This window comes from Papilio polytes, unplaced genomic scaffold (assembly GCF_000836215.1).
Source record: "Papilio polytes unplaced genomic scaffold, Ppol_1.0 DF824069.1, whole genome shotgun sequence".
Classification (NCBI taxonomy): domain Eukaryota; kingdom Metazoa; phylum Arthropoda; class Insecta; order Lepidoptera; family Papilionidae; genus Papilio; species Papilio polytes.
In genome coordinates this window covers 580,674-594,149 of record NW_013525135.1, presented here as the reverse complement: position 1 = coordinate 594,149, position 13,476 = coordinate 580,674, and the positions used below count along the sequence as shown (strand labels likewise).

The 13,476-nt window shown below is 37.0% G+C and overlaps 2 protein-coding genes across 3 annotated transcripts in view; both read right to left on the bottom strand.

The window, feature by feature from the left end:
• LOC106100078 (dual specificity testis-specific protein kinase 2) overlaps positions 1–7,553 on the bottom strand; it is a gene marked incomplete at its 3' end in the record, with an annotated part of 63,819 nt that extends 56,266 nt beyond the window's left edge. The window contains exon 1 of the mRNA XM_013278814.1: positions 6,775–7,553. Within this exon, the coding sequence (XP_013134268.1) occupies positions 6,775–7,158 (384 nt within the window). The remainder of the gene's footprint in view (positions 1–6,774) is intronic.
• A 629-nt stretch (positions 7,554–8,182) lies between these two features.
• LOC106100174 overlaps positions 8,183–13,476 on the bottom strand; it is a 97,061-nt gene continuing 91,767 nt past the window's right edge. For both annotated transcript variants that reach the window (XM_013278930.1, XM_013278931.1), the window contains exons 7-13: positions 12,474–12,608; positions 12,073–12,207; positions 11,700–11,922; positions 11,489–11,634; positions 11,117–11,410; positions 10,636–10,875; positions 8,183–10,232 (exon numbers count right to left, since the gene is read on the bottom strand). In XM_013278930.1, the coding sequence (XP_013134384.1) occupies positions 10,138–10,232; positions 10,636–10,875; positions 11,117–11,410; positions 11,489–11,634; positions 11,700–11,922; positions 12,073–12,207; positions 12,474–12,608 (1,268 nt within the window). In that variant the 3' untranslated portion in view covers positions 8,183–10,137. The remainder of the gene's footprint in view (positions 10,233–10,635; positions 10,876–11,116; positions 11,411–11,488; positions 11,635–11,699; positions 11,923–12,072; positions 12,208–12,473; positions 12,609–13,476) is intronic.

Sequence of the window (13,476 nt, the reverse complement as noted above, 5' to 3'; positions counted from 1 at the left end):
ATGCATTTACTTAATCAATAACTTTCGTCCGCGACTCCGTCCGCGTGGAAACAAAAGTAAACACGTACTATATGTATTTTTTTAGACTATCCAAGCCTAATTTCATCGAGAACAGTTCAGTAATTTAGGCAACAAACTCTAACTCCAATATTTCACATTTATAATTAGTAAGGCTAGCTTTTTTATAAGAGAAAGGGGCTAACGAGCGGCGAGAACACCGAGGTGGTCAACGCCCACGGAAATTCGCAACACTAGAGGAACTACAGATGCGTTGTCGGCCTTTGAGGATATTGTAGGCTCGCTTCTTTAATGACCCTAAGTCGTATTGGTTTGGTAATACCGCCGAGGACAGACGTACGTTATATGCATGGACGTTTAAATACATGAGCAAGATGGTAAAGTTATGCACGACTGATGGTCAAATTTGCACAGCTGGTACATCGACGGTCGCACGTAAGTACTCATCTGTTTATACAAAACGTTTACCTTTTCTCCAATACGAATTCCAATATGTGTACATCATTTCAAATAATTAGTAACACGTCATACTAACTCAACAATGGTTGAAAGCTGAAATCTGTGACGAAAACTTACAAAGACTTTTCAGAACATCATCCTGCGCTTCTCTCTCTCGCTTCTCTGCGATGGAGACTCTTCCATACATCTTTATTAGTCTTTATATCTGAATTCACTCTCTTACGCATATCTCATACAAAACATCATACTTTCTTTTAACTTTTTATTAAAATGCAGCCGCAATCAAAAAGATAACATTTAAACGATAATGTTGATGCTTTTAAAATATCTCGCATTTAATTACTTTTAATATTATAAATGCGAAATTTTAGATGGATGGATGGATATTTGTTAGAGTTTGTAGCCTAAACGGCTGTACGGATTTTGATGAAATTTGGCATAGATGTAGAGGATAGCCTGGAAGAACACCTAAGCTACTTACTTTTCTTTAATTCTATGGGAGCGGAGTCGCGGGCGAAAGCTTGTTTCTTTATAAATAACTTAACTTTATTCATTACAGTCAACACGGTCAGATGCCTCGACGTAATTTATATAAAGGAGCGGTTCTTAATTACTTCACCCGCTTCGGCCGATACGTAATTAGCGTTGGCGAAGGCTGTTAACGGAGCAAAAACCTCCCTCTGGTCCTCCACAGGCAGGTTCACTTCCGCCCGACGTTTTAAAAGAGTTAACAAGAACTACTGTAATTATATTAAAAATCCTGCTACAAATATATGACTACACAGTTCTCGAGAAATGGTACATTGGTAACTTAAAAAAAGTATGAGAAATCATTAAATGGTAACTAGTTATTTAATATACGAAGTTCTCAATTCATTTATGAAGTTTTTAAATCAATGAAAATATACAGTAAGGACCCTTCGCGGTGTCCCGCTAAAAATGCCTTGTTCCTTGCAACTGGACAAAGTCAGCTTCTTATAAATAAACAATTTGGTCGAAATGAGTGTTCACGACGGGATTATAATAAAAAGCAAAAAGCCTTTCTTACAGACACATATAAAAGAAACATTATAGTGGTTTTTGTTTCTTGTCGTCTCAATGCAAAACATTTAAAAAAAAACTATTGCTTTTAAATAATGCCCAACACCGCGAAATACCCCCATAGTACACTTTAAGTGTTAAAAATACATGTTATTATTCAAAACTTAAAATCTACCGACACAAAAAGATGGCACGGTAAATAAAATAAATTGGCACTTAAAACGGATCTGTTTATTTCGCACATTTTAACTTTTACGTTGTTATCTTGCGTCAAACATCTGCAGTACAGATAACAGAAGCAGCTGTCGAGCGCGCGTCAGCTCTATCGGGATTACAAACACGTGACTTACATAGGTCTCTTCTGAGCGATTGCAAGTCTATGGTTGAACACAATCACCTCGTTCTTTATAATTTTTGATTTGCAAACCGTTAACCCAGAGATGTACAGAGACGAAATTAGACTTAATAAAAAACAGTAGATTTTAGTTATTTTAAATAATAAATATGGGAATGAGCGTGAAGATCTGACAAAACATCTAATTTGTTATTTATTGCAATAAATAACATTATAACATGCGTAATTTTACATACATAAAACAGAGGTAACACGATGTCGACACGTTTCAATTACAATAAGTTCCCGTAGCATGAAATGACGTTAAAATGATTGTATCTACACGGCTTGGGGTAATTGCCCGACCGGAGTATCGAGTCGGGCGGCTTCTTCATTCAGATGCCTAATTAATTAACCAACAGTGCGACAACACAGGATATACTAGTTCACTGCTCAATCAATAAAAATCGTTTATTTATAGATACATTTTGATCCTTAACCAACATCCTGTAAACCATTTATACACATTATATTTGCCGACAAACAAGAGTATAAAAAACTTAGCTTACTTATTTTAGCTTGCAAACAATATAAAGACGAACGTTAATTAATGTTATAAATATATAATAATTTTAATAACAAAACACAAATAATTAATAGAAAAAACAAGAATCTTTACCTTTAAAAACGTCAAAACACTATTTGTTATTCCTTATCTAAACCTGACAATAATAATTAATCGATAAATCTATCATATATTTGATTTCATTTTTTATAATATTAAAACCATTTGACATTCATAAAATATCTACATATAGAAAAAAATATGTATTTCGGATACATAATGACAATTTCCTCAGCGTTACACAACAAAATCTGAATAAAGCCATCACTGGGAACACAATATTATTCAAATCGGACACTTCCCTGTCGCTTAGTCGACGAGCTTCCCATTTCCCTAAGACATTATTCTTTTGGAGACGTATTTCTTTGCGAGCGTCAAATGTCTAGTACGGAAATGAATCATTCCGAAGTAAGCTTTGAGTTGGAACGAACGAATCTCAAATAAAATAAACTCAATTTACAAACTAATAGGCATAGATAAATGACTCAAAATATATCAAAAATGAAAGTAAAAAAATCATATTTTTGGCTTTTTATACACTAATTTCCAGGATCGATACCGCTACGATATTCCGTCAGTGTTTTATAAAAAATAAAGCCACAGAATTTAATTATTGAGCAAGCAACATTTACAATCAACAAATACATTTATTTATGGATTATGATTCAAATGTTTATAATTAATGCGTATTGAAATACATCAAAAGATGGACGTATCGGGCATCGTTGAATCACCAGTGATAGCGCAAGGCCGACACAGTCGGAAGACCAGTCGCACGACTGATCGATTTATTTACGTTACAATAACAATATCGAATGCCGATTGACAATTGAATAGAAGGTCGCGTTACTCAGCTCACACCGGCACGGCACCGGCTTTAATATATTGTTGTTCAATCGATGGGATGTCGATGGGATGGGATCATGCCAGGTCGGATGTATACACGGTTTCAACAAAACTCAGATAAACTTAAGTTGAAATCACACACCATTCGATTACGGTCAATATGAATTTTTATTCTTATTGGACTAATAAGTTTTTAAAATGGCGTAACAGGTGGTCCAAATCTGCGGCAACGAAGTTTGCGGGGGACAGCTCACAGTAAATAGATTTGTAAAATTTGAGTTGTACCAACAACCAACTTTCCAACATAAGGTTATCAACTCATCTGTATTATTATCCGAAAACTATTACGTTACTACAAATCGATTTAAATCAGTGTTGTGTAGGTAGCAACTAGGGGTGGCAAGCTAGCCGCAAACGGCAAACACGCGCTAATGAGTGATGTCACGCGCGAAGCACGCCGTGTCGTCGTCCTCACTAACACGCCGGTCACGCTTCGCATTATCCTCAGATATAACCACCAGTGTCCGTAATAACAATTAAAACATATTAGTTTTATGAAGTTTACCATCAATCGCGAAGACACAAAGACAAGAAAAATCTCTATAAGCTGTAATCTGTATACAGCAGCTATTTTATGAATTAAACAAGCTATTTAATCGAGAAAATTGTTTACCATACCATACCAGATAACGGATTAATAAAAAGCTATAAATTCGCTATGAAATGACTACTGATGACATGCCCTATGACAAAAACAATTGTAATTCGTTTTGTTTACTTGATGACCCTAAAGTGTGATGTCCTATGAAGTCATTTTGTGACCAATTTGAACCTATTGTTCATTACCAAATTAATTTGATTGTTTTTAAGTCACAAAGGACCATTTTTATCATAAACAAAAACCATTAAAATGAACTTTAAAGGGGCTATTGTTTTATAAATTGATTGTAATCAATAATTTTGGTCATCGATGTTTTATATCCTGGTCAGACGTATGATGTAGCATGTAGTCATGAATACAGACTGTATTTTGACTATAAATTCGTACATCAAATAGTCACTTTTAAATATCCACCACTTTTATGTCTATAAATTATAAATGCTTGATTTTTAACAAATTCGTAAATATAATCGACTCGAATTGCGTATGGCAACAGTGTTATCTACTGTCATAACAGCAAGCCAGCAGGACAGTTTTAAGCGAGAATTAAGCCGTCCTCATACAAGAATTGCTAAGTATAACAAAATGTATTAATTCAAAACACTTTAATCTCGAACTTATTAATATATGAGGAAAAGGACGAATAAAATTAATTTATACATCAAATTCTACTGTTTACTGGAGGTAAGATTTGAAGAAATACGAAACACATAACCAAAACATAACCCTCTTATGAATTAAAGGATCACGCGAAACCTTAAAATATCAACTATAAAAAACATATAAAAGGATGACAAACACGAATCATCAAAATTCGCATTCAAAGCATTGGTTGGGCGTGACTCAAGTGGCGCCTGGCGGTAGCGTGGTGCAAACCAAGGTCAATACTAAGGTCAGCGCTCCTTCCCCCGCACCCCCGCACCGCGCACGGAAGTCCGACACTGTTGAATGGACAATTTACTTTGCTTCCATTGACTTGTAAAAACAAATTGTACAATGGTCACACCTAAATAGATCTCAACACTACCCTGTTTGGGTTACAGCACTATATACTATTGCCAGAGTGAACACCTCCTTTATCAACAAAATAAACACACAGTATGTCAATGTTAGATCACCACAAGTCTTGATTTACCAAAGTTTGTGTGAAGTAATGAATTTAAAATTCTTGTTTAAAAATCTAAAAATCTTGTGAGACCATTCAGTTCGCTAATAATAATGTGATTACCTATACTGATATTTTAAAGATTTTTATTTTTGGATTTGAGTATATATAGAAATAACTCAAGGACAACTCTAATGAATTTAAAAATTCTTGTACCATTAAAAAGCTATGTTATTACTGAGTACCATATGGTATACTTTTTTAATTTCACGCTAACGAAGTCGCGAGCCACAGCTAGTGTTGAATAAAATCAGATTCACAAGTACAAAATTAATGAAAAATAAAACCAGAACACTTAATAAAAAGGAAACTTACTACTAAATCTACAATACCCAAACATTAATTATGCAATGACCAAATTCTTGCCAAAGATCAATAAACCTGTCTTTTTAAAAATAAACCTATGACCAATTGTTTACAGAGTATTAAAGACTAGCTATGCCCTGCGGTTTTATCCATCACACCGTTACACATTAAATGTAGCCTGATATTAAAGCGTGCTACAGACAGCATTTTCACATTAGAGCATATTTTATCGGAATCTACATCAAACTTATTGTGCTTATATGAAAATACTTCTTCAAACCTATTTATAGATTCTGATATCACCAACCAGACAAATAACTCTCAAATTTTATATAGATTGTTATCAAGATACTTTTGCAATATGTTTGGCAAAGGATATCAAAATTTTGGCTACACTTTCTGTATACCTAACATTCTTAAGTTGGCATCCTGCCTACATGCAGACCGTTGACATGGATAAAGCAGTCTCATGCATTTCACCGGACAGATAATATTAGAAATTTCGGTACTCAAATGTATCACTTAAGGCTGCTGCACATTTTTAGATTGAACTGCAATGTTTTTTTAGAGACTAATTGTACAGTTATCAGTTTTTTCTATAAATGCATACTATTTAACTGTACATTTCTCCTGTTCCATTACAATTGCGCAGTCATAATTAAAGGTGTGTAGCTGGCTTTAATTCGTGTAAATTAGTTTTCAAAATCAGAAAAAGGTTTAGACTTTACAAACATATGTACAGAAAATAACTATGGTCAGTTCTGTGAATAAATTTAAAGTCTGCACCAACATACTCATATAAATCAATTTCTTCAATCACAAAATGTAGGAATATCCATAGTAATTTATATAAAAAACTTTGGAGAAATAAAAGCACTTTGTATAGTTGAAATGTAATGTAAGTTTGTTTTGGCAACATTAGAAATGTTCATTTCTTTTAAGATTTTATCAACGGTTAAACTAAAACAACCTACTCATTGGTTTTTGAATTTGTAAATGATGGTGATATGTTGTTTTTTTCCAAAGAAATTAATTCTGGTTGTATCATTTAGTACTTGTTCACTAATCTGTTGTGATGAAAAATTCAGTTAACATATAAAAACAAATCACTTCTGTATGGTAAACAAACTAACTCACAATGCCTGTTGTTTTGATAGAAAATTCTCAATTAACAATTGGTAGATTAGATATGATATAGAGGATATAATGAGGTAATTATGTTAAATAAAATACATAAAAGACAAAATGATTAGGATACTTTATGCTTTCAATATCATATACCTATATTAATTGTCTATTAGGAGAAAAGAATAACTTACTTTGAAAACTTCAGAGAAGAATCCTTCTCCAATCTTCTCGAGTATGAAGTCGTCAAAGGGGTAGAGCGCGGCGACGGCGGTACGCAGCGCGGTACACGACGACCCAGTCACTCTTTTGTCACCTACTTTTTCACTATCCTCACAAACACTCGACTCCTCGCACTCATTTTCACAACACACACCGCGTTTCGTCCTACAACCGTTTTCTTGCACATCCCTGTACCTACGGCCCGTTTTCGAGTATGGGCCCCGAATATAGCGTCCCGCTTTAGCAGTCTCATCGAGGTTCGTGAAGCTTTCAGCGATCTTCAGCACCTTAGTGGGCTTCCGTCGCTCGAACGCGCTGTTGCACTTCGCCTCCTCCGCTATGCACTCGTCTTGCATTCTAACTGGTGATAACGCAAGTCGCGTTTATCCCGCTTCAAACATAGTGCTCAGGTGTTCCTTCGGAACGTACGCATCGGCATATTCAACGTCCACCACAATATTTATGTGGCGGTACTTGAAACTATGCGAAACATTGTTATGCAGACAAAAAGAAAAAGAGTCTATTTTACGCGACTGTCACTTTCACATATTTCTCCGCATCTCTGTATCTTAAACCTGTTTGTGACCTGAACACTTTTTCATTTACACTTGCGTTTGTTTTTTATACACGGGTGTAACGCAGTTTATTTATATCACAATAACAATCCAATTTACCAACGACGCGCGTTGAGCCAAAGTAAGGATAGCAGAAAGTAAGCAACGGAGCATTGGCATTGTCATTTACAACTTCAATAAAGTCCACATGACATAACAATTTCTTATGTTGGTAGCACCTTTTGACAAGAATGTTGTTCTTGCTAGCTTGCAGAATAGATGTTAAATACTTTGACTGCTAATTACAAGATTTAAGTTCTTTTAATGATTAAGCGAACAAACAATATTGAAAAAAAAACACAATAAACAGCTTTAAGGAAAAATAATATGTGGCAAAAATTAAATTTTAATAAACCATAGATTTTGGCTCTACAATTGCAACTTCTTATTCAAAACTAAAACTAGATGGCGCTATGTTAAAAAAAATAAAAACCGTAATGAAAATGCTAGTCTTGGTTTATCTTACATGATAGGAGAGTTAATAAGTTTATTAACTTGGGTTTTTACCCAAAACATAGATTACCTTTTTCGAGTGGGATTAATTTAATCATCATGTGTCTGCGATGCGTGTTTTCATTTTGTGAAGTTACATATCGTGTATCAGATTCAATATAAACTAAGAACCTAGATTCCTTTTAGCTGTTTTAGTTTTGTACGTATCGAACTCGTACTTAAATAAGAGCGGAAGAGAACTCTTTTGGGCTTATACATCTATTCAATATAGTAATTATCTTACAGGGAGGGGATTAGGCAAATAACAAACCAGTTCATTATTTCGCTGTTTATTATAATTCATGCTGACGACTATATACTTAATTTAGATGTACCTAGGTATATCACACGCTGGAAACCCCGATATCGCTCCTTCATAGAAAAACAATTTCCTATTTTAAAAAATCAAAGGAAATTATTTTTTTACAAAGATCCGCTTCCAAAATGAAATAATCTCTGACACGTTCAAAAATAACAATACTAAATCAATTATTCACAACTGACTAACTACAGTCTATTAAAAAATTTAACGCTCAATAGCTTTAAATACAAATATATTATTGCTGTCGCGATTCAGTATCTAAATTCAAACTTATCTATCTAGTTAACTATACATTTATCTCAAAATGTGTATTCGTTTTTCTTCGCTTACCTAAATGTATATACTATGAACTAATCTTAATTATTTTAGTATTGCTTGATGAAGGAAAACATTGCTTTCCTTAGAACGCGCGAACGCACTTTACCCGCGGCCGCCATCACATGGCGCCTCGTGACGGACGCGGCGCGCCGCCCGCCGCCCGCCGCCCGCCGCCACGCAAACACGATTTACATCTTTACTAAAGTAAAACTACAAGTATTAAAAGCAATATTTTAAATACAAGTGTCGTTAAACTGTAAAATAACTCATCGAAAAGTTGCTACAAATCTTTGTTGGCTGCGAAATTCCTAGGTCAAATCATGTTTAAAATCAATTTTAGTTATAAATAATAAATAAACTTTTTTTAATTGAAATTACAGTAAACACATAAAATAAAATCATATTTTGTCTGCATAGCATCGTAAAGAAATACAGCTAAATTATTCTAGCTACATGTTTTAACGTTATAACAATAATTTTGTACATATTTCTAAGCTTCATGTGTGAAAATTTGTGTTTACGAATGTTTACATAGGTTGTATATCTGATTACATACAGTGCTAATTGCCTATATTCAACAAATGTATACAATAAAAATATTTTCGAATGATACAGTCTTACTTGATGCTTATTTTACATGCATTAAACAATTATGATAAGGTTACTTATATTTAAATTTTGTTAGAAAAATAAAGCCACTGTCAGTTATCATTTTCAATGTACACCTTCAAAATAACTGCTTTCTAAGACAAAGAGTTTACTACTCAAAAGAAATGATAATCGGTTTACAGTGGATAAAAATGTCACTCGTTCGGAGCACAAAGACTATAACACTTTGTAATTAGAAGAAAAAAACAATGAAATAAATGAAAATTACAAATCAATGATTGGGTATGTACATGAAAACAGCAATTAATTTAAAACAGAACACATAAAATACATTTTCACCTAATCAGCGGAATAAGCAAAATACTAATTACAAAATTTACAATAAAACAATCTGTATATTATGTGTCGTCTAATTCTGAGACAACGATTAAATTTCACAACCATTTGCACCAAATTTCTGTCAACTGTTGCATTAAACATTTAATACCATAGACAATTCAATATGGCAACACTACGCAGAAATTGATTTCAAGTTTGGTTTAAAAAGTTTAGTTTAGTTTAAAAAAAAGTATTTCGAGAGTCGAATATAGATATAAATTATATTTTACATTGCAAGTTATTTTTCTCTGCTTAAAATTATTCAAACGTTGTATTGTGTGTTTAAAATTGCTGATATAAATGCAATGTTGGCAATATTTAATGTGCTTATCTACTTATTTATGATTTGTTGAAGCCATTCTGTCTATCTATATTAAGATTATAACAAGATATACACACATTTTTAAATAAGGCATTTAACTTACTTTATACAAAATAAAATACAAATATCATAATCATATGTCCTTTTTTAAAGACAGTGTACATAAAAATATTAAAAAAAAAATTAGATCAATCGTTCACGAAGGATGTGACGAAGAAAAAACGTATGTTGCATATAGCAAGGAGTACGCGACCAAGGAGTCAGGAAGCTGTGTTGTGAATCACCTGTCCGTGAGCAGCAGCAGGGCGATGGCCAGGAGCAGGCGCGTGCTGAGCCGCGCTGCCCCCTGCCTGTTGGGTATATCTTGACATTCTCCTGAAAAATAATAACGTATTAATAAGAGAATATATGCAACACTGATGTCACCCGCGACTCGGTCCGCATGGAGATAACAAAACAAAGGTGAGCTTGTATTCTTCTAGACTATCGTTCACAACTGTAACAAATTTCATTGAAATCCGTTCAGCTATTTAAACTGCAACTCTAATGTCCATTAAACTTTCGCATTTATAATATTAGTATGATTTATTTACTATTAAGCCATTTTGAATTAACGCCTGTAACTGCCGGGAACTTCGTAAAAAAGGGGAAATGGAACGCAGATTTTTCGTCACGTATTTCAAAATATGTTTCGCTTCCTAGTAAAAGGTTTTGATCAGTAAATAATTTTTTGTAACAATGTTTGTAAATGGTTGTTTGACATTTAATACTGTGTTACCTTGCGGCGCGGCGCTGAGCGCGTGCAGCGCGGGGCTGCGGTCGCAGTTGTCTGCGGAGCGCGCGAGCAGGCGAGCCGCGTCCCCCGCGCCGCCGCCCGCACCGCCCCCCGCGCCCGCCGCGCCCGCCGCGTCGCGCGACACGAAGCAGTAGCGGCGCGCGGCCGTGCTGCGCCGCGTCACCGGCGTCGCCACCACGAACGACAGACCGTTCTCGTACCACCCGCCGTGGCACGTGTACGCTGCAAATAAATAGAGCAGTTTAAATCGATGGTCGAACAACTTTGTCCTTTGACTGACAAACTTCAATGACGAAAGAAATTAAAAAAAATGATGAAAAGTTTAATTTAACAGTTCATAAAGTATAACAATCTACACTGTCACATTAATCTTTTACTTTTCAATAGCTTTCCAAAAATACCAACACCCTCAGACTAGAATAGAACATAGGACTATGAATTTATATGGTAAGACAAACCGTACCTGTAACCATGTCTCTGTTCTCGCAGGTGGAGTAGAACTCCATGTTCCTGGGCGAGTTGCAGCCGACCTCGAGGCGGTGGTAGTCCGCGTCGGCGCAGGCGGGCTCGGCCTCCGCCTGCCGCCGGCTGCGCAGCATGCGGGCATCCGACGCGTTCCTCACGCTGAACGTGAACGACCTGGTGCGGTTCACTTTTAACACCCTATCGGGAGGCGATCGCGCTGTCCGCCGATGTCGATGACTTTGTATACTGTATTTGCCAGAATATGGACAAACTTTCGATTCAGGATTGCTAGCTGTAACAAAAATTTAGGTGACGATAGTTCGCTCGAATCGTGTGATAGAAATATGGTTGAAAGCAGTGTATCACCGACCGACGAGTGTGACGTAGGGCGCGGTGACGGCGTTGAAGTGGTGCGGCGAGCAGGCGTCGTCGGGGCGCGCTGCGGGTGCGCCGCGCTGCAGCTCCGCCAGCTGCGCGTCGCGCCGGTACAGCACCACGCACACGTAGCGCGACACACTGCGACACATGTGACGTCACACGACACGTCACGGAGCAGTGACGTGCCGGGCGCGGGCACTCACCAGTGGTGCTGCCAGTGCGCGACGAGCGCGACGGAGTTGCCGCTGGGCGAGCTGGCCTTGACGCTGACGCAGTAGACCTTGTCGTCGGCGGCGGCGGTGCGGTTGGCGATGCGCAGCGTGTTGTTGCGCGAGTGGAACGTGTAGTTGGTGCTGAAGTCCAGCGTGTGCCACGTCGACGATGACGTCATCCACGCCGGGAACTGGCAGCTGAAGCGCACCGACACTGGAACACAACAACATTTATGTGTACACAAGCTGATACATTTAAAAGAAAGTACCAAGTAACGAAGACCTCTCAATTGGTTGATAATAGTCGTAGAAGGGTTACGTAAAGAAGTCTTGTCAGAAGTAATGCAGTAAGTTTGGAGTATACCTCTCTTGAGCGCCATAGTCCGGGAGCCCTCTGTGGCGCTGAAGAGTCCGTTGCAGGTGGCGTCGCCCGACTGCGCCACGCGGTACTCCACGCCGCCCGCCGCCGTCGGACTCTCCTTCATAGGAATACTGGATCCTGGAATGGGCAATAAATACAATTTATTTTTGCTCAACACATTTGGTTTCTAGTGCTCCTTGTCATTTATCAGATTGCGATTAAACTTTCTGCTAAAACAAAAGCTATTTAGAAAACTTCTTTTCTTTTTCTAAATATGTTTTGACTTTATAAACTGGATTTTTTTATTGATATGGCTTGCACATAAGCTAAAACATTTCTTCTTGGAAACGTTAATCCTTATTCACCTAATCAAATTAGTTAAGAGAAAAATATAAATAGATTACCGATGCCGCTGGTCTTCTCGTATACGAAGCAGCGGTAGCGGTCCTCATTGGTGGTTGCGTGTCCGTGGTGCAGTTTGCCTACCAAGAAGCGCAGGCTGCCTTCCTTCCATGTCGCTAGGCACTCTAACTCCTCCACTGCAACATGATACGCCGCTTGATTACATCACAGAATAGACGACGTGTAATTAAAATGTGTCCAAATTCTTGTAAAACTAATGTTGAACAGTATATTAATTAGTATAGTACAATAACACACTCTGGTACAATCTCTATACAATTAATAATGCATCAGCTGACAGTCCGTACTCATTAGTGTTACCGGAACCGTCTAATAACGTGCGCCTGTCGCAAATAACTTATTGTTTCGATAATAAACTTGGAGGTGTTTCTGCGGTGAGCAGTATTGCTGAGAATTTCGCGCTAGTTATTGCGAAGACGAGAATAGAGTGGGTAGTTTGAGAATGCACGCCGTCGAGACAGACTGACGTACAAATAAAAGTTTTATGTGAGCCGGCGGCGACGTAAAGGGGGAGCGTTTGAACGCCAACGAGCCAACTATTGTCTTGATAATGAAAGCTTGGGACTCTTTCCCGCGGATTTTTGTTTTTACCATTGCGACTGAGACGTCTATCTTTTGACGTGGTCTTTTGTTTTTTGTTTTTTCGTTTCAAGGTATCGAAAGAAATGTTTTAGAATATTAAAATTATATCCTATACCTTCTTGTCCAAACATATATCATCCAAGCAAAATACAACAGTGCAATGGACGTTTATAATCACTTCAATTCCTCTGATTAATCGTTTGTATTTGTTTGGTAACAATAGAATTAGTAATGCTAAAGTTTACGCAAATCACGAGGCGTCCCCTTAACACGTCTATTTTAATGCCCTAAATCTATAACAATAGTCGACACCTCTCCAGCCGAGCGGCCATTTGTAGCTGTAATGTAGGGGTGTTATTGAAACGGCGGTTGGTACTGGACTAATTTATTATGAGTGAACTG